Source organism: Emydura macquarii, unplaced genomic scaffold (assembly GCF_026122565.2).
Source record: "Emydura macquarii macquarii isolate MOO-44397 ecotype Brisbane River unplaced genomic scaffold, CSIRO-AGI_Emac_v2 contig_3113, whole genome shotgun sequence".
Taxonomy (NCBI): domain Eukaryota; kingdom Metazoa; phylum Chordata; order Testudines; family Chelidae; genus Emydura; species Emydura macquarii.
Window position 1 is genome coordinate 6,572,706 of NW_027133250.1, and position 21,771 is coordinate 6,594,476.

Here is a 21,771-nt window from a genome sequence, read left to right on the forward strand (position 1 = left end):
AGATTCGTAGACGTTGAGGCCAGACCATCAGCCCTTCTGCATAACACAGGCCATTGTCCCTCACCCAGCTGTCTTTGCTTCAAGTCCATCCCTTCTGGTTTTGCTACTGCCGCTTTTTGAAAAAGACACCTAGTCTTGAGTTAATGGGGTGGCAGGGTTCTGTGTCCAACTGAAATGGCCAGGGGAACCAAGGCTGTGTCTCTGTTTATAGTGCCCGCATTTGCCAGGAATCTAGGTGCTGACCGGAACTGGCAGAAGGCAAGATCCCCAGCTGGCATTTGGACATTTGTTCTCCCCTTTGTCTTGTGAAAAATGTTCTGGGATCTTTAATGACAAGACCTCATCTGGAAGGGGGCATTGCTACTGGAGGGGCCATCTACGCCTCCCGCCGAGGCGTTGGCTCAAGGCTAGGTCGGCGGGGAAAGTGTCACCAACTGAACCGCCAGCACCGATTCCTGGTATTCCTTGGGCCACACCTGGGGCCAGGTTCAACCCAGCTGAGCTTACGAAATCTGGCAAGGTCGCACCCTAAAGTGGTAGGACTGCAGGCCCCAACTCTTCTGTGGGGACCTCATCAATATGCCAAGTTTTGGGAAGCCACTTGTGTGACGCTGAATGCAAATTATGTCATGAGGTGATTTGCATATTTTCAAATAATTTGCATATGACCCATAACTTTTTTTTTTAAAATGATGTGGATTTACTGCTAGTGAAGTGCAGCAGCTGAGAGCTCAGGCTGGGGCACCCTCCCCTGTCATCCGTTATCCCCGTCTCAGTTCATTTTCAGACCCTGTCCTATTGTCTCCTCCATTGAGTATCCGCCAGCCTCAGTCTCCCGACCCGAGCCTCTGACCTCCATCCATTCCCCCCTCAGACTCTCCATTCTGTCCCTCATCAGCCTCAGTCCCCTTCATTCACCAGAAGGCAAATTAAAAATACCACAATTATTATTTTGAAAAATCTCCGGATTTTTCAGACACTCTCATGATTTTGGGGGTCCTGACTTGTGGTTTTTGGAGGCTTGGGGTCGGTGTTCATAACACCAAGTAGAAGGAACAAAATCCTCCCTAATCATCTTGTGTAACCCCATCCTAGAGCTGCCTCCTTCTAGACCCTTCTAAATATCCTCGCGAGATGTACATCATCTTGCATGAAACAGTAGCCAGAAAAGTTACTCCTGGCAGGAGAAGGATGGCCTAGTGGGCTAGGAGTTGGAACCCTGAGTTCAAGCCCCTGTTCTACCGCAGACTTCCTATGTGACCTTGGGCAAGTCAGTTAGCCGCTCTGTGCCTCAGTTTCCCCATCTGTACAATGCGGATAACAGCACTGCCCTATCTCCCAGGGCTGCGGTGAGAATAGCTACACTAGCGATTGTGTGGCACTCAGATACCTGACAAGGTTCCCTTGTTTTAGTGGCACAAATAAAAACCCTGTATTGACAGCGAGCCGGCTTGGGCCTCATTCTATCCAGTGTTCATTTCCAAATCAGCAGCACTTCTTAAGGCCGTGTCAGCACACACGAGTTGCACGGCTTGACTGAGATCGTTATAATGGTACAACGTCACCTAGGGTGGACACAGTCACACTGGTATCAACATGCGCATACCAGGATAGCTACTCCTGTGTGGGAAGGGGGATACAATGTACCGTCCCACGGCCTCTTTATACCAGTATAAAGTCCACAGAGGCCCTACTAGTTCTTGCTCCAACTAGATCAGTAAAAGTCCCACCCCCTAACTGACATCGTTATACCGGTCCAATACCTGTGCGTAGTGCAGGCCTAAAATGCAGAGAGCAGCGCTAGAGAGTCTCCGGCCTCCAGAGAGACAAGGAGCCTATTTTTTCTTTCCCTTACTTTGGGGTCAATCAGGAGTAACTCCCCTGAATCACTGACTGATTCAGACTCTCCCCTCCCAGCTCCCCTCTTCTCCAGACCTGCTCCTGGTTTCTGGTTCCACCACTTTCTTCCCTCCTTGCTCTTTTTTCCCCCTGCTCTCTCCAGCCAGCTCCAGCGTCTCACCTCTCTCCCTCGCCTGGTTGCTCATCCCGCCCCAACGGGAGGGCGCGGTGATCCCAGAGCAAGCAGGCCGGTGATGGCGTGCTCAGCAAGAGGCTTCCATTGGGTTAGAACAGTGATGTCATAATGCAGGTGGCTGACATCAGGCACGGAGGCGCAACGCCAAGGTGCCGTGCTGGAGCCGAGATGGCTGCTTATCTGGGGACCCACCTGGTGAGAGAAAGCGGCTGGTGCCCTCAGCCTGGGGGACAAATGGGTTTGCAGCCCGTCCCCTTGGGGAGCAGTACACTGCCTGCCCCCACCCCCATACTATCCCTCTTGTGCCTGGGACCATAGCAGCCCTGCTCCTCCAGATGTGTCTTCTTTCTGCACATTACAGATGTGCACAGCTGGAAGCCCACACTGGACCCCCTCTTCACTGCCCCGCCCACCCCCAGTGCATGGGAAGCTCATGATGGGGTGGGTGCGTAACCCCTGGAGGGAGGGCCAGCTAGGATGGACTAATGAGCATGAAGGATGACTGGGGCCCAAGGACGGGGCGGGGGTAAACTCGGGGTGGGGGGAAGCGAAGCAGCTTCTGCATGCTAATGTGAGGGAAGGATGCACGTGACCGCATGTCTCCTGGCAGTGGAACCGCCACAGCACGCACGAGGAGAAGAAAAACAAGCTGAAGATCAACTGCAGAGACATCATACGTGTCCAGGTATGGGCTGCCCCCGCCCGCCACGCTGTCCTCTCGGGGCTGGATCCAAAGCCCATTGCAGTCAGCGGGCGTCTCGGTTGCTTCTGGTTGGGCCCACAGGGCGTGTGGGAGTGCAGGATTGGGAGACGTCCTGTTCTCTCTGCTCCCCACGTTAAGTGGCTCTGACAGCTCATGGTGATGATTAACCATCTATGCCTCTAGCTCCCTTTGCCCTTGGCTCTCAAAGCCCTGATAGAGGCGGGACACCCCCATTTTACTGATGGGGAAACTCAGGTCTAGAGGAGGGAAAGTGACTTGGCCGAGGTCACTTATCAAATCAGTTGCAGAGCTGGGAATGGAACCCAGGATTCCCAGCTTCCGGGCCCTGTTCTAACCACTGTACCAGACTGCCTTCGGTTTCAGTGCTTGAGGTTAGTGGCAAGTTGAGCTTGTCCATAGTTTACAAGGGCTGGGATGTACCAAGGAGCCTGTTTGTGGCAGAAAACACTGTAGATGGGAACATCCGGGCCTTTAACCTGTTCTCCTTAGGTGAGCGTCCTTTATTGGTATTGGCAAAGGGGGCCCACTCACCGTGGGGCAGGGGGGCACATCGTCACATGCCCACTGCTGGAGCCAGATTTTCAAAGCAGCTCAGCACCCAATGTCCTGAGCTCTTTGGGGAACCAGGCCCTTGCCTTCCTGACACGATGTGAGGCCCCAGGATGAGACGCTGGCTGCGGGAACTGAACCCAGAACTTCTGGATTTCAGCCCCTAGTGCCTGAGCGAAAAGAGGCTGCTGTGTTGAATGACACTCTCGCAGCCTCACAAACCTGCAGGTGCTCCAGCAGCCTGAGTGCAGAAAAGAGCCACCGTCTGTTAGTGCGAGGGCTATACTGCGATGGGCAGACAGCTTGAGCGAACCATGTCACTTCGGCCCATGCAGATCTGTCCGCGTTGGAGCAGTTTTGCTGGAATTTCATTCTGGAAGGAAAGGGGGGTGAGGCTGGGCGGATGTCCTGACCTTTCCTGAACTCAGGATTTCAATGGGTCGTTGTCAAACCAATGTTCGTTTTGAATATTTTGATTTTACTGAACGTGGTTGGGTGAGGGGAGGAGGGGAGTTGTCCCTGGACAAGCGGGGCTGAGTCATTCTTGTGTAAGGCTCCAGCCAATCCACAGGCCAGAAACTAGTCAGGTGACTCTGAGGGCAGGTATATAAGCCTCAAGGACCAAGAGCCTGCCCCCAGTCTGCCCAAGGTCACTTTGTGGTGTGGAAATGTCCCCTACCTGATAGTGGTGACAGACTCCACTGACGTTAGCCTGCTCTGGCATCCGTTCCAGCCTTATTCCTAGTCCTGTCCTTGTGCCAGTCCAGCTCCCAGTTCCACGCTTGCCTTGTTCTGATCCCGCTCATGATTCCTGATTCCGGTTCTGACTTCTGGCTCCGGTTCCCAGACTGACTGCCACCACACTGACCACTAGGCCCGACTGCCGGTGCTCCAACCACTAGGCCTGTCCGGCCATGTCTTGGTTTCTGACAAGGATTGTTCCACCATGCAATGTTTTTAAAAAATTGACATCAAAATGATTGGATCACAACCATGTTTTGATTGCTCCAAAATGATTTTTTTTTTTTTTTTGTAAAGTGAGCTTTTCCTTTGTGGTGAATTTTGAACTCTTCAGGTTCTGTTGCAATTAAAAACTTGTTGTGAAATGGAATTCCCGTCCTCCACACAGCTGAGCTGATTCCCCTTTTCTCCCCGCCTGCAACACGGTACGAAAGAAGAGCAGCCCAGCAATTGGGCTGGAATTTCTTTCTGCAGACGGCTGGCTCGGCCCAGTTTCATTCTGGCAGTGACAAAGCTCTCTGCTTTCACTCCCCTCCCTGCAGGACAACTGGGACGTGGAGGAGTTTGTCTCAAAGGTGTGCATGGGCAGGTTTCTCAACCATCCCATCTTTAAAGTTACGCTTGCTGCGCTCATCATCGTCAACGCGCTCATCATCGCTAGCCGGACGGAGGCGAAGATCGAAGAGGTACGTTTGAAACGTCTGAATCGGTCGAACAAGCAGCAAACTCAATGCCGAGGGAAAGCGTGAGCTCAGACTCTGCCTCCTTGGGACTGAGAATGGGGCCCCCCATTGCGCTAGGTGCTGTATATACACATTGTAATAGCTGCTGCCCCAAAGAGCGATTTTCATTTTCACTCCTCTCCCTTGTTCCTTCTCTCCTATTCTTCTCCCAGTGCTGATTATATTCAGTGCTTTGTTAAAGACCTTAGGGTCATGCTAACCAGACATGGAAAAGATGCAGGGGCCCAATCCTTAGCAACATCAGCTCAGAAGGAGGTGAGGGGGTGAAGGCAGAGCAAAGATTCCCTTAATCCTAGGATGGGTAGGGGCAAAGTCAGTCTCTCAGTTTCAGGCTACTTAAGATGAAGTCAGCAGCTAACACCTAATACAGCAGCTGGGGATCACTAGGCGAAGGAAGGCCTGGCTCCGTCCGCTTTCCCCTGGCAGACTGGAGGGGGTGAGTGTAGAAACAGCCACGCTGGTTCTATGCCACAAATGGCTCTTTCTACAGCGGGGTGATTTGCCTATGCCACCTTTAGGATTGTGGCAGATCTAGGGGCAGATCTAGGTCCCACGAGTTTATTCCCCAGCTAGTGCAGAATTGTTTCTTCCCAGTAATTTCCTCATGTGTTGTGCTTGTTGCTTTCCAAATTCCTGAGCCAGAGGGCTGCTGGTTGCTCGTTAGTCTCATGTTCCCAAAGTCCTCTATAAGCCAAGCTCGCTGGCTAGACTACATCTAGACTACATCTCCCATGATGCACTGCTTCCTCTCCCCAAAAGAGGAAACTGAGGTGCATCATAGGAGATAGAGTCTGATAAGGGAACCTGGCCCATAGAGGAGAACTGGCGCATGAGACACTGAAACTGCAATTCCCATGCAACACAGCAGTATGTCCAAAGAAAAATGTTTTAGTTTTCAGCCAAAATATTTTGGCATTTGAATTTCTGCCAAAAAAAAATTAAAAATTTTCACAGAAAAACGTTGTTTTGACCCGCTTGCTCTTTCCATGATTTCTTATTCTTTTTCAAAATTAATCTATTCCCTTTTCTATCTCCAGAGGTTTTTCCCCACCTGTATTTTTGCTTGCCCTCTCTTTTTACTATTCCTTTTTAATTCAGTTTACTGCAGCACTTTTCTTTTTCTCTCCATTATCCCTTTTTTCCTTCTGTCCAGCATCCACACCCCTCTGTCCACGTCTCTTCTCCTAGCCTGGCTTCAGGAAACATTTCAGCATGTAAGTAATCACTTCCCTATTCAGCAAAGCACTTACGTGTGTGCTGAGTCTGAAGCAAGTGCGTAAATCCCATTGAATTCAACCACATCCCTCAGTATTTTGCTGAACTGAAAACGCCATCTCACCTAAAGCTAGGACTCATTTTGGTTTTGATTGTGGTGGAACAGGAACACAACATGAACAAGATGTGAGCAGAATCTCCTGGGGACATTGCTGAGTTTGTTTTTTCTTCTATTTTCTATTGTAGAAATACTATGGGTTATTCTCTGCCATAGATAACATTGTCCTGACTGTCCTTACCTGTGAGGTACTGCTCAACTGGTACTATGGATTCTGGATGTACTGGAAGGTGAGAGCTGAGTATAGCTGTTTAGATCCAACATTTCCTGGGCCATTAGCTGGATTTCTATTATTTTATTGCCCCATTCCCATGATCAGGGGCCCCACTGCAGATCTTCCTTGGCTCTCCCCAAAGCCTACAATGTTATTCCTTGAATTGCATCTGTTATCCTCGCTCCCAGGCCTGGCTTTGCACAGGTCCTAGGCATCTCACAGTTCTGAAATATGGTTGTTGTTAGAGGCCAGAAATAATCATAGACCAGATCCAAGCAAATATATGGTTATCAGTCAAAGTGTACAAAGCAGGGCACATGCTGTCTAGAAGTTCAAGCAGCAAATTGGGAATGTCGACTCTTGGTTCCGATTCTTGGTTATTGACTCACTGTGACCATAGGCAAGTTATTTTGCCCTCTGTGACTCAGTTTCCCTGTCTGGTCCAATAATCCTTACCTATTTCAAAGGGGGTTTGTGTGGTTTAATTATGGTTTGGGATGAAAGGAACAAACATAAGCGCAAAGTATAAGTGGGATCATTACGTGATCATATAAGAGAACAGATTAAGGGCCTGCTCCTTGTCCTCTTAAAGTCAGTGGGATGTTGCCATTGATTTTAAGAGTTAAATGACTAAAAGCATACCTGACGGGCAATTCACGTCTGCGTGGAACCATGAATAAAGTCCATGGGTCATGCCAAGGGCCTTCTGGAACTGACTTGGCTTTAAAAAGAGCAAAACCAGTCTGGGTTTCAAAACCAGAGATTTACTCTCTGAGGCCCCGATTCGCCATTGTCCTGCTCCTTGTCTGTGTAATGCAAAGTGGGGGTGGTAGCATACCATGCTAAGCGCTAAGGATTTGGTGTCTCAAATCTACTTTGCCCTGATGTAAAGGACTCCCTGTGGTGTAGGACAGCAGAGAAATCAGGCTCTGCATCTTTTTCATCCATCAGACCTCCGAACACTGAAAGGTGGGTAAATAGCATTAACTCCATTTAACAACTGGGGAAACTGAGGCACAGAGTGAGTAAGCGTCCTGCCCAGCCTCACGTAGTAAGTCTATGGCTGAGCTGGAAATAGAACCTAGAATCCTTCACATTCTTGATCTGGTGGTGAGTGGCAAAAACATCTCTGAAATTGGATTTTATTGGCTGCATCCCCAGCTGGTATTAAGCCGTATTGTGCCATTGATTTCAATGTCGTGATGCTGATTCACACCCGCTGAAGATTTGGCCCTCTTTAATGCCAGGTTTCAAGCTGAGAGGCACCTCCTCCCTGTGTCCTCTCTATATTATTATTACCATTTATTATATGTATTACGGTAGCTCCCTAGAGGCCCTAATCTGGGATCAGGGCCCCACTGTGCTAGAGCAGTTCCTGCCCCCCCAAAAGCTTGCAGTATCATTGCTCCTAACTCCTGTGCAGTCCATCCCTGGTTTGGAAGCTTATCCTCTCCTTCTGAGGATCGGGTTTTCTCTTCCCGCAGGATGGTTGGAACATGGTCAATTTTTGTATCGTGACATATCTCTGTGTGGGGCCTTTCATCCCTGTGCTGAACAACCAAAAGATTTTCCGGGTCCTCAGGTAGGGAAAGGGCTACTTTGTCTTCGAGCTTTTCATGCTACTACTATTTGTTTATTTTCTCACAATCCTGTCAACCAAGATCAGGCCCCGTCGCGCTAGGTGCTGCACATAGTCATAGGCTACGTCTACGCTGGAATCAGAGGTGTAACTGCAGCATGTGAAGACATACCTATTGACTCAAAGGTGTGCTCAGTTGTTTGACTACACACATATTTCGTTCTTGAAAATGTTCAAGAGTCCAAATAACCAAACTTAGCCAAATTGATTTTCTCAAGAAAATCAACACAAGATGAAAAGGAGGCGCACATACCCTCCTTCTGGAAATCAAATTCTTGTCCGTGTTCCCCTTCCACAGAGGGTGTGCTTCCAAGATATGTGTTTCAGCTAATAGTATTTAGAGGATGATTTTACAAGTGACAAAACTTTTTACACATCACTAAAAATCCAACCCATCTGTTTGTCCCAGTTCCTTAACTTGTGCTGGACTTTCCTTCTCTTTGCCTTGAATACTAGCATTCCAGGTACTGGTCTGTGAAGTGCCTCCCCAGCTTGTACCGGGCAGAACATTTTGCCTTTGACAGGTTTCCTATTTTCGAATGCCAAAGCTGACTTCAACTTTGCAAAGTGTTGTGAGATACCTGACATGGGTGAGCGGAATTGTGGGCAGAGCAGAATACTTAACATAACTTCCCAACACTTATATTAATTGGATGTACATAATACCTATTAACGTGGTGTAATCTGTCTATGCCTAACATATACACATTGGCTAACATACCCCAGCTAGCTTTGATCTAGCCACATCTAGTAACTACAGCAGTGAAGCTGCTGTAACATGGATTGTACGGTCCTGCCCAGGACCCTGGAGATGTTGTCAAGTACCTAGCTCATGCTATTACCCGTGCTGCTGTCACTCCACTGGTATAGTTACTGAAGCTAGCTAAATCAAAGTCACACCTCTGATTGCAGTGAAGTCATAATTCTAGTAAGAAACAGTCCTGCCCCAAAGAGCTTAGCTTCTAAACAGACAAGTCAGAGAAAGGGGAAACTGAGGCACACAGTGAAGAAGTGACTTGCCCAGGGTCACACCGCAAGTCTGTGGCAGAACCAAAAGCACCTGAGTTTATTGCTGATTGGGACGTGTTCAACACATTGAAACTTTGTACACCCCTGAGCCACGTAGCTGGGTTGACAACTTTGGAGTGTAGACCTGGCCTTAGTGGCAGAGTTGGGGTAGAACCCAGAAGTCCTGACTATCAGACTTCTGCTCTAACTCCTCGAGAACATTCCCGGGTTGACCTGTGCTCTCACTGCTGCGCTGAGCATCTTGGAATCTGGAAGCCCCTAAAGATTCTTCTAAGAGTCTTAATTTTAAGTCACATGGGCCTAGCATGGTTTCCCTCCTGGCATACACTAGTGCTCGCGACTCTTCTGTCTCCTCTCAGGGTGATGAGGCTTATTCAGGTCTGCACTCTGGTTGAGGGGCTGGCCAGGATGATGCGGGTGATTCTAAGGTCCATCCCAGACATGGCCAACATCATGATCCTGCTCTTTATCATCATGCTGGTGAGACAGTCAAGCCCTTTGGGTGGGGCAGTGTTGCCCAGTAGAAAACTGGAGTTATCCCTCCTCTTTCCTCTTCTCCTTTCTTTCCACTTCCTCCTGTTCCTCTTCTCCTCTGCGATGGCCCTTCTGGTTGGGAGGCAACCGGCCTCCCACCCAGGCACCACACGGTGCTGGGCCTCAAGCAGAGGTGGGAACTGGCCTGTTTGTGACTAGCATCAAAGAGCCTGCATCTTAACCTGGAGGAGTCCACTGGAGATCTTTTTAGCGATCTCTTTGAGCTGCCTTTGGACTCTACTGGAGCTTAGAGCAAGTGGAAGGGAGTGGATCCTCCTAGCACAAGCACAGAGTTCAAGGAGGGTGAGAGGAACCCAGTTCTGAAAAGTTCTGGAAGCGTTCCAGCTGCTTCTGCGAGGGGCTTGTTTTATAGTAGATTTGGGGGGGTGTGGCTTCTCGTTTTAGTTGGCTGAGGCTGACCTAGGGTCTCGGGCGGGAGCTGGCCAGAGCCTCCGGCCAGCGCTGTCTCTCTGCAGATCTTCTCGGTGTTCGGAGTGACGCTCTTTGGAAATCTGGTCCCGATGCACTTTGGGAATCTAGGGACAGCTTTGTATTCGCTCTTCATCTGCCTCACGCAGGACGGATGGATGAACATATATGAGAACTTTGAGTGAGTCAGCCTGTTGGGTTTCAGATGCACCCCAATCCAGCACACCCGTGGAGTGCACCCCCACTGACTCACACACAAGCGGACAGCGTAGTGCTCTCCCCTTCCCCACAATGCACAGACACACCCAGAGATAGCTAATAGAACCTGTGCTAGGAGAGTGAGGAGGGGTCTTTGGGCTCCTCCACCTAGCAGGATAAGAGCCTACTACAAGTATCACCTAAGAACTTTCCTCCTTTAGCTCAGGTGGTAGAAACTGATCCCGTTAGCGCCAGAGATTTGGAGTTCAAGCTCTGCTGGTGACCCATGGCGGTGAAGTGTTTCCCAGACCCAAGCAAGCCTATGCAATCAAACCCTTTCTGATGTCCTGAGTATTTCAAGCCAATCTGAGAGGGTCTTTAATTGTGATCTGAGCAGGGGGCAAAAAGCCTGGGGCATAAGGGCAGAGGTAGGAAGTCTGACCCCCATGTGGGGCCTTGGATGGCGACACAGGCTGCTTTTTCTTCCACATGGGGGGTGAGAGGGAAATGGGGGAGGTTCCCCTTACTTGGGGCTCAGAGGGGATTGGCAGGACTGCACCGCTCTCCCCGATTTGGAGCTCAGAGGGGGGATGGGTGGGGCTCCCTTCTGCATGAGTCTCTGGCGGCTCTATAGGAAGGTTTTGTAGAGTCCTCCTGCTGCTCCTCACCAGTGACTGGATTCCTTATGTCCCCGTCAGGGAAGAGGGGATCGCCCTGAAAATCGGGGGTGGCCTTTACTTTTTCATCTTCATCACGGGTGGGGCCTTCATCTGCACCAACCTGCTGGTGGCTGTGGTGACGTCAAACCTGGAGCAGACCATGGTCGCCTACACTGAGGAGAAGCAGAAGAGAGAACAGCTCCTCAACCCCGACAAGTACATGGGCCTGGAGGTGAGTGCCGGGCACAGCCAGGGTGAGGGGAAATATGCATTTAACCCTTGGAGGGCAGAATCCTGAGGCTTTTGCTCAGATTTTGCTCCCACTAGGAGTTATACCTGAGTGCATGAACATTGGTGAAGGAAGAACTGCAAGATCTGGCCCAACGGTATCACAGCAAAGCACTGTGGCTTGAAAAAAATCAAAGGTCCAGTATGTTAGGGTGAGCTCTAGGCCAAAAAACAAATGCTCAAAAATCAACATTGGATCTGCCATGGTGCATCATGGGCATTGTAGTTCAGTTGCCTTATGTTCCTATTCACTTTCTATGGGTTGGGCTTCTCAGCCAGACTACATCTCCCATGATGCACTGCCTCTTTTCTCCAAGGGGGAGACTGTGGTGCATCATGGGAGTTATAGTCTCACCAGAGAGCCCCTATTTTGACCAGCTCTACTACAGACAGCTATTGGGGATGGCACCCCTGTGCTGAGAGTCAGCACCTCGTCCATTCCACTGAAGATCTGGTTTGGAGGCTACACTGCAACCAATAATGACCCACGGCAGCGAGTCTCAGAGCTGGGTCAACTGACTCAGGCTTGCGGAGCTTGTGCTATGGGGCTAAAAATACAATGTAGATGTTCAGGCTTGGGCTGGAGCCCAGGATTTGGGACCCTCCTACCTCAGTTGACCAAGGCTCTAAGACTCGCTGCCCTGTGTCTCTTTTGCAGTGTAAATGTACCCTTAGGGACATTCCTATGGTGTCTGGACATCTGCACAGGGGTGAATTTCACCCAGGAAGAGCTCCTGCCAGCATGGCAGTGGTTGAGCACGACCCAACCCCGTCTCTGAGCTCATCAGCAAAGATACTAACTAGAGCTGAGTCCATTTCTGTCCTGCCGGAAATTCCAATATTTGCTTGAGTCCCAAATCGCGATGACCCGTCAGCTCATCAACACGTTTCGCAGAACGAAATATTCTGAAAAACTGCAGCCTGCCGTGTTCGATCGAAATGAAACGTTTCAACCTTCCAAATGAGAGATGGCTGCTTTTGGTTTGTTGAACTGACTCAAAACCCTTCGTTTCGAGCCAGTTTGACGTTAAGCTGCATATCCTTATGGTGGCGCATTGTCCCGTGGGGGTTATATTTTGGGAGCCTGATGCCCCCGTTCTTCACTACAGGCTGGGCTCCCTGTCTGAACTAAATAGCCTCTGATGCACCATGTGACTCCTGTGATGCACGACACAGCTTGCTTAAAGAATAGTTCACATTATCGTCCCTCACAGAGTCCAGTCCACTGGAGAGAATGGGGGCCAGAATGACAACTCCCAGCAGGCAAGGCGACCACCGTAGGGAGGTGCAGCAGTTTAATGTTGAAACGGGCTTGAAAAGAAACATTCTGAATCAGTTCAAGAAAATGAAACACTCTGAAATTCAGGTTGAACCAACCTGGGGGGAAAAATTTTTGTTTTGATTTTTCCTGGCCAAAAAAATAAAAAAAAATCAGCAAAATTGACATTTTCCTGCAGAAAATTTAGATTTTTGTTGTGGAAAAACTGCATTTTCTATTGGAAAATTCCCGACGGCAATCTCCCGACCAGCTCTAGTTCCAGCTCAGGTTTGCACTCCAGACCTGATTCGTGTGCATTAAAGTGTCTGGGTTCAGGGGTAAGGAGCCCATCCCGTGCGCCTGTTGGAGGCACCTTCCATTTGGAAGAAGCAGCTCCTGATTCGATTCTTCCTTGTTAACCCTGTCAGTCTGATGCTGAGGATGACGACACATCTCCGGAGCTGAACTTGGTGCATTTGAAAGCAGTAATGCAGGATACTTCTATGATGCATCGCCAGACACCGCTGAATTACAGCAACCTGGGCAACCTGACTGAAGCGACCTGTGACGATTTCTGTCTTGTCTTGGAAGGGATCCAGGAGAACCTGAAACAATACAAAAAGATCCGGGAGGAGCTTAATGCGTAGGTTCTTCTGCTCACTGCCCCCTCCCTGGGTCTAGGATCTCTGTGGTGATGGGTGGGCAGGGGCAGGGTCAACTAAGTTAAATTTCACTTCATACAAGCAACACAGGCCTTTAACTCTGGGCAGACACAGCCACCAGACGCCAGAGAGGGAGACTTGTGTCCCATGGAGAGAGCTGAGTGCATGATCCTTTGAGTGACTGAATGGGGCTTATGGCTCTCAGTTGACAAGTCTGCGGCTATTAACGTTACACCCAGGAACATGCCACGTCTTGGGCTCTGGGGCAGGCGAGTACTGGTGGCAGATCACGACTTTGAAGCCCGGGGAGGAGAGGTGGTGGGTACAGGGCAAAGCTCAGATGATTAGAGAGCTGGAGGGTGCTGGCATCTGCGGTGGAAGCTCATGGCTTCACAGTCTGCCTAAGAACGGGCTCTCAGCCTTGGGCTTTCATAGCCTTGGGACTAGAATATAGTAACAGAACAGGTACAGCTTCGCCAGGCTGCCCCCGGCCGTCAGACCTCAGCCTTGCGTCGGGGAGTCACCTTCAGGGAATTCAGCCCCCACGGTCCATCCAGTCCTCAGCTTCTGCACCGAAACTGCCAACAGAGGCCCACTGATTGCTCGCCGCTGTTTGTTTCGGACGCTTCTCTGCTAAAACCTGGGCTGACGCCCTCAAGCTCCTTTCAGACAGGGCAGAACCTCAGCGTCAAGCCCGGGAGGTGAAGTTTGGAAGGAGATAGACCGACCCGAAGCCCAGTGGAAAGACACCCAGCAGATGCAGTGGGCTGTCGTTCAGGCCCGTACAGCTTTAATGGTTGGAGCTTAGTGTCTGAAGGTGCAGGAAGGAGAGCTTGGGGCATGTGGTGGTGGAGTTCCCTGGGGAAGGAGAATCTGAAGTGATGATCTTAAGGTCCCACTCCCTATTGCCTTGAGGACAGGAATGTGGAACCAGGCCACGTGGTGGTGGAAGCTCTGCAGCGGAGACTTGGGGAGGAGTTGGTGGTGGGGGCCGATGTTCTCAGGGCTGTGGGAGAAGAACTGAGGATGAACGTACTTGGTGGCAGACGCTCTCCGCTTACTTACTCCCCACAGAATAGTCAAGGAGGTGAGGTCCATCGAGTTCAATAAAGAACAGGATGAGGAGAGGGTGCTGCGTAACATCCAGAACACCACCATCTCGGAGGGGTTGTTTTTCAGCGAGGTGGCTTCTGGGAGGTCTGGAGATATCCTGTCCACGCTGATGACTCTGGAGAAGGTACAGGGTGGGGCCCGAAGATCCTCGGCTGGTGTCAGTAGGTGCTTGCGCAGGGAAGTCAGTGGTGACTAGGCCCAGTGCTGTCTCTCTGCACGGGCTGAATTTCACTCCCCGTCTGGTGCTGCGTGCCCCCAGCTCCGACTGACTTCAAAGTACCATGGCACGTTGGCACTCAATGTGCAGCTAGCGTGAGATCCCCAAACCGCTTGGAGGAGGGGAAGGGAGGGCAGGTGTAAAGGCTGCCGTCTTCCTTAGGTAGCCCCTCGCTCATCAGCCTCTCTTTTTCCTCCCTTTGACAGGCGAACATGATTGACCCAGACGCTCCCAAGTCATCAGTGTACCACAGGGGGGCAGTGAAGACAGCCTTCTTGAAAGCCCGGCGCCAGTCAGTTCTTAGCCAGTCCGTTCCCCCTTAGCCGTGCTGAGCTCAGCTGCAACGTAAATGCTTCCTTTGCAACAGGGGGGATTCATTTGCTCGGAGGAAGAGACGCTTCTTTCTCTGGGACAGCGAGGAGCGAATGTGGATGGGGGACGGGGGTGGCTGGCTGAGCACCAAGGAGCACGTACCATGAAAATACTAGCTTCTCGCTGGCCGAAGCCAGAGCTGGAGGAGTGGAAGGATACGCGGGTGGCTTGAACTAATGCCAGGTCTGTTACGTTCGCTGGGTCTGGTTGAATAGCTCCGATATGACCTGGACTGCCTCTTGGATGGAGACCGTGTTTAGAGTGCTTACGGTTTGGTGCCTCCAGAGCAAAAAGCAAAGAACATCAGGGAGAGAAGAGTGGCTGCAGAGCCCACACCTGTGCACAGCTTTGAAGATGCCTTGTGGCCAGAGCACCGGCTCGCACCCTTTTCCCCAGTGCACCAGTGCATGTGTCTGTGTAGCCTTGGGGGAATTCACCTTTGCCCAGGTGGGAACGGAGCCTTCCCCGCCGGGAGAGCAGGGATGCAGGATGAAGCATTGAGAGTTCATGCTTGTGCCTATAAAAGGAACTCCTCTAGCAGTGGCAGAAGCGGACCCAGCGTCTACGTCTGGGGAATGTTGCATGGTGGAGCAGAAGACGTGTTCTTCACATTGTCCTGGCTGATGTCTTCTTGAGACTCTGCCGACAGCTACAGGGAAGCGCAGGGCCAGTTTGGGTAGGCCCTTCCCTGTGCAGCGAGTGGAAAAGTGCCGAGGAAGTTATTTTCCGCTGTTAATACCCATTGTCAAGTTCTGGATCATGTTTCCTGCCTTGGTTGTGCAAAGCAGTGAGTGACACAACCCAGTGGGGGTGGACGTGTCTCCTGGATGGGATCGTTTGACCTTCCAAAGCCAGGAGGTGCTCCATCTCACATCTGCATTTCCCTCCCAGCACTCTCCAAACTCCGGCTGCAGAAGGAGATTGGTCTGCCCCTTCTCCCGTTAGAGTGCAACCAGTCCAGCGATCACGCATGTCACGTAGCTGTGCATTCAAACGAGCAGTGTCTGTCTGGGGAAAGCAGCTGGTGCCAGTACGGCAGATTTGAGACCAGTTCTTGTCAAGAACTGCATGTCTCGTGTCGATCTGCAGTGATGATTGTGCTGGCCTCGGGTGAATGATCCTAATAAAGAGCGTTGAACTGTGTTTCAGTGGCTGTTATGTTCCCAGTTCACCTTGTTCGGTGTTTGAATCTAAGGGTATGTCTACACTGCAGTCACAGAGTGCGACTGCAGTTTGTGTAGACGTATCGGAGCTAGCTTTAATCTAGCTCCGTCGGGTTCTGGAGGAGCCGAACTGTGGCAGCCTGGCTTCGGTGTGGGTTAGCCATAGCTTCACAGCTCCAGGTGCTCAAGCCAGCTAGATTAAAGTAGTTTATGGATGTCTAAATGAGCTGCAATCATGCCCCAGGATTGCATGGTAGTCATGCCTCTTAAGTGAAACATGGAATTGCTCCAGGTGCGTGGAGGTTAGAGACATTGATCACTCCAGCCCCTGACTCTGAAAAGTATCGAGCAGCCTCCAGTCCTGCTGGCACTTGAGAGCGCTAGGAAGCTTGCAAGCCTGTGTGCGATGCGGCCATAGGCAGATGGACAATGTGCTAGCCCGTTTTGCACAGGGATTGTGGGAGGAAGTCGGTGCTAACGTTACACTGAAATACCCTGAGCTCCACGACGAATGGCAGTGCACAGGAATGTCTAACAAAGCTCTTCACCCCCAGGCTACCTGCCTTTTAAGATCTGTTGCTCGGGATGGAAATCTCATTTGTCCTGTGGCACTGCAGTGGACATGAACAGAATTGAAAGAAGCCTAGGCACGCGCAGCATAGCACATTCCAAACCTGGATGCAGATCAGAGCGAATGGTCCCAAGTGTGGACACTTTCCAGCTACATCAAGCCTTCTCTACTTGCTTGGAGACGGGCTGCAAGCGTGGGCGGGGTTAGCGCAGGATGGGAGAAGGGCTATCCTGAACAATCACATCGCAATGTCAAACCAGCTGGACATTCATCAGATTGTCATGTTGGTATTAGAATTTTTACTCTAATGTAATTAGGGTTATACTGTAAGAGGCCAATGGGCGTGAAGGGGTGTCTCAGGCACAAAGACAATCGCAGACCTCACTGGGGCAAGTGGGGGTCCCCTCTCTTTCCCCAGAAGGTGCAATCAAACCCCTTTGTGTCGTAAAAATAGCTGGGGGCGAAGGGGCACACGGCTGCATGTTGGCAGGGCTGAAGGGTTTCCCTGGCTGCAAATGCAGGGGCTAGGATATTGGTCGCACAGGCTTGTATGGATATTGGCAAGGAAAGCCAGGAGGAGGAGATGAGTGTGACGCTGAGAAGAAAGAGGTGGACGGAGAATCTTGGGCCCAGAACTTGTGAGACCTGGGGATTTCTGGGCAAGGAAAGTGCCTGCTGTTGCTAGGTTCAGGGAAACAGGGCTTTGGGTGCAGTGTGTTGTAATCAGACAAGACCACGACTCTGCAATCAGAATAGACCTGACTCTTCTCACCCATTCCTTATCCTATTAGGAATGATCCTGCAAGGCCCTGAACTTTTGGTTCACCGTGTGGGCCAAAGGGGCAACATTCTTATCCAGAGTCTTGGGTGAGATTTGCAGTCTCAGATGGCTGGTGTCAGGGGCATTTGAATGTAGTTTGAAAATCTCAGCCTTAATTTTACCCCCACTTTAAAGGAACCTAGGGCAGTTAGACACTCCACTGCCATTGAGATGTGAGTGCCCAACTCCCCCCTGCTCCTTTGAAAATCTTGGCCTAAACATGGAAGATCAATTCAGAATCAGAGAGACAAGGTGGGTGAAGTAATAGGACATGAGCGAGACAAGCGTTTGAGCTTACACAGAGCTCTTCTTCAGGTCTGGGAAAGGTACCTCAGTGGGTCACAGCTAAATACAAGGTGTTTCCCACCTATCTTGTCTCTCTAATATCCTGGGACCAACCCAGCTACAGCAACACTGCAAAGAGTTCAGAATCAGCCCTACAGAAAACTAGAGTAAAACTGAGACACCCTGGCACAAACCGATCAAGCGGGATGCAGATAAAATACCTGTCACCTGTGGACGATCACAGCAGCAACACGATGAGTATTTCTGTTACATTAGTGTCTAGAGATTACACGTGAGATCAGGGCCCTATAAGAGATAGTGGAGACCAAGGCCAGCCACCTGTCTTCTGGAACCTTAAAGGGCTGTGTTCTGGGAGTGCTAGAGCCGATGAGGGGCCTAGGAAATGGCAAAAGCAGATGCTGGAAGAGAGAAAGTGGTCCCAAGGTAATAGTGTTTGCGGGAAAATCCAGATTATTATTTCTTTAAAGGTCTGGGACCAGAAGCCTTGTACTGCAGGGTGGGACAAATCTCCTCTCTTGCTCAGCCAACAGGAGAATTGCTGGTAAAAGGGAACAAGTATTATCTGCCTCCTCCTTCATAGTGAGAGAATTACTAGCAGGAGACGGACTGCTTATCTCTGCCAGCCCTGGGGGAAAAGGCTTGAGCTGCTTTGACTTCGGTCTCCAGGTGGTGAAGATGGTTGGAGGACCTCAACCCAAAAGAGACATCAGGCTGGGAAGGGCTTGTCGATGAAGAATGAGACCCCCTCAGAAGGGGACGGTTGTTCTAAGTGCTCTGACTGTGCAAAAGTTGTTGGGAGACCCAGCAGAGAACTGAGGGTTAGGTGCCATAAGAGGGTGTGCTCTGAAGATGGCACCTGGCTACTGGCCTCATTGTGCTAGGTGTTATACCCATACAAAGGGCTTGACTACACTTCAAAAGCTCCAGTGGCACACCTGTGTCCCTAGGCGCTGTTCGCCAGAAGCTGGGAATAGGTGACAGGGGATGGATCACTTGATGATCACCTGTTCTGTTCATTCCCTCTGATGCACCTGGCATTGGCCGCTGTCGAAAGACAGGACACTGGGCTAGATGGACCACTGGTCTGACCCAGTATGGCCGTTCTTATGTAGTGCCGCAGTGTAGATGCTACCTATGCCAACAGGAGAGATTCGCCCATCGGCATAAGTAATCCACACTCCCAAGAGGTGGTAGCTAGGTTGACAGCAGAATTCTTCCATTGACTTAGCTCTGGCTACACGAAGACTTAGTCTGGTTTAACTATGCCACTCAGGGCTGTGGGTTTTTCATAGTTATGCCAACCTAATTTCCTAGTGTAGACCAGGCCAAAGAGACAGGCTCTGCCCCAAACGGCTTAAAGTCTAGGCAGGAGCAAAGGAGACCGCAGTCCCAAACTTGGGACAACCACATAATTTCATAAGATAGCCAGACTCTCTCTGGGAGAGAGAGTATTAGCATCTGGCTTGATCATGGACAGAGGAGACAGAATATCCCATACAGTGGCCTGGAGAGCGGCAACACAAGCCTTTTCCCTTTGAACTAAAGGAGACTCTCCATTTGCTACCCTAGTTTATGGCCAAATTTGTCAAATCCAGGTGCCTCATAATGGGAACCTAAACAGATGCTTTGGTGCTGATCTCCTGACCTCAATGGGAGCTGGGACCTCCACAAATCAGGTTTTTGTTTAGGATTTAGGAGACCAGTTTTACAGTATTGCCAACCCAAAATGTTCATAAATCATGAGTCAGGCTCACCAAAAATCATAAGCTTGGCTTTAAAATCACGATTATGTAAAAAGAATAGATCGGGGGTGCTTTTTATTTGCCTTCTGCTTTTTGAGCCTTTATGTTGCACCTGGGGGGTCACATTTTGAAGACTTCTTCATGGCCACTAGTGCTAGAAACGTACTTTTTTTAAAGAATGGGAAGCTGAAATCATCACATATCCACTTGACTCCAGAAGCTGGGGCTTTATGGAAAACCATAATTATCATAACAGCGAGAGTCCTATGGCACCTTAAAGACTAACACATTTATTTGGGCATAAGCTTTCGTGGGTTATGCCCAAATAAATTTTAGTCTTTAAGGTGCCACAGGACGCTCACTATTTTGCTAAAAACAGACTAACACGGCTACTCCTCTGAAACCCATCAATAATTATCATGAGACTCATGACAAAATCATGAGAGTTGGCAACCCCGTGTAGGCACCTGGGTTTGAAACTTTTGCCCTCTGGCCCAGCCAGGACAGGGTGAAATGACGTCAAACGAGCAGATTTTTGCATTCCAGTCAGCAGAGGGCAGTGGGGTGACATTGGCTCGCACCTGAGTCACAGCGCCTCAAAGGGAGCCACCTGCGTGGGTGAAATGCGGCCCAACATGCAGGTGCTGGGGAATTGGTTTGTCTAGTGGCTTAGGCATCAAGAGACTTGGGATCTATTCCACCATCTGCTACTGACTGGGCAAGTCACTTCCCCGTCTGTTTGTGCTCCTAAACTCTTTAAGGCAGGGATTGTTTTTTTATTATGTGTCCATATAGCTCCCGGCACACTGAGGCATTGAGCTCAGTTTGGGTGTCTAGGTGCTACTGTAATATAACTAATATTTAGCATATTATAAATAATTACACACACTTTGCCAAACCTGTATGTTCCCCTGAAGCTACAACTACCAGAAAAATCCTGCCTGAAAGTTTTAAATAATGAATCCCCAAAGAAAGAAACAAGCAAACAAAAAGAGCTAATGGGGAAAGAGAGGAACCAAAGCATCACTTACGACCAGGAAAAACAATTCTTAGCTGTGCACTTGGACACCCACTAGTAATTCGGAATCATCCCATGGCAGAAGTGGGGGACAGAATATTTTATTCCTATGTTGTTTTCAGTAAAAATTAAAAGATCCATGTGACTTGAGCCTGCATCTAGAAGTGTATTAGCCAGATAAGCTTTTAGGGAGACCTAGTACCTAAGCCAGGGCTTCTCAACCCAGGGGGCAGGAACAGGTGTCAGGGGTTGGAGACTACTCCACTCTATCTATATTACTAAATGAGAGGGTTGTCCTGGCTACCCTACTGTTTATATTGGACCAGCACCCCACTGTATTAGGAGCTGTACAAACACAGATCAAAGAGAATCGATGGGGGAGGATTGTGTGTGCATGTTTGTGGGTGTCCTGGTGCAGAAAAGGGGGGCCAGTAGGGAAAAGATTGAGCCGCACTAATTTAAACTAACCTACAACCGCTCCCCACATGTATGACTACAAAGGGGAAGGCTGTGCAGCATGAACTACTCATCCCAGCATAACAATGAATAGGTGTTCGGTCAAACCCAGTTGTTTTCCTTACCACATAAGGCCCTATGACTCTGCCCTCCAGAGTTTCTGCTTTATGTTCTTGAGACATACGAGAGGACTATGGCACGTGACTGATTATTGCAGAGGCCGCCCAACACAATCCGCTGCCCTAGGCAGTGCTTCAGTGGGCTGCCCCTCACAGCACTCAGATTTGCCCCTCCGTCACGATAAAGGGGCAGCCGGGCTAAATGTGAGCAAGTGGCATGGTGACCCGGGGCAGGGAGTTGCACTGCCACTCAAGATGTGGCCCAGGAAGCCTGGGCAGCGGCCCAGAAAGCTGCTTCCCCGAGTTTGCCTAGAACTACAGCGGCCTGGGTCGATTTGCATTGCAATCATTTCCTGATACTTCAGTCGGGATCGGCGTGCCAGGTGCTGTACAAACGAAACCTTGCCCCCAGGAGTCTTGAAAGGGGCACATTGGCAATGCGGCCCTGCCACGCTGAACCCAGTTGCAGATTGCTTGGCCTGCTCCGGCTGAACTGCCTCGGCCGGGGCGGCTTTGTCTGCCAGAGCAGCAGCCGGTCCCAGCAGGGTGCATGGGCGGAGCAGCCTTTGCACAAGAACCCCCTCCCCCCCCGTCCCACGCTCGCCTAGCCAGAGCCTGACAGCTGCTCGCAGCTCACCCGGCCCGCTTCAACTCTGCGGCTGGGGTGCGGTCCCGTGCCAGGTTCACTCTTCGGCTGGACACGCCCCTTCCCGCTCACTCGCTGCGTTGGGGGGAGGGAGGGAAGCCGGCAGGCGCGGCGCCTTTAAGAGCAGACCCCTCCCCCCCCCCCAGCCCCCGCGGCTTTCCTCGCCGAATGTATCGAATCCGGTGGGCGGGGC

At 50.5% G+C, this 21,771-nt stretch overlaps 1 protein-coding gene across 1 annotated transcript; it reads left to right on the plus strand.

Moving 5' to 3' along the window:
- Nucleotides 1-2,143: 2,143 nt before the first annotated feature.
- CATSPER4 (cation channel sperm associated 4) lies at nucleotides 2,144-14,878 on the plus strand. The gene is made up of 11 exons (XM_067530762.1): nucleotides 2,144-2,230; nucleotides 2,646-2,720; nucleotides 4,592-4,735; nucleotides 6,254-6,355; nucleotides 7,824-7,921; nucleotides 9,367-9,487; nucleotides 10,018-10,151; nucleotides 10,867-11,059; nucleotides 12,802-13,016; nucleotides 14,110-14,272; nucleotides 14,572-14,878. Exons 1-11 carry the CDS (start codon nucleotides 2,144-2,146, stop codon nucleotides 14,686-14,688), a joined length of 1,449 nt encoding a protein of 482 aa, XP_067386863.1. The 3' UTR covers nucleotides 14,689-14,878.
- Nucleotides 14,879-21,771: the final 6,893 nt, after the last annotated feature.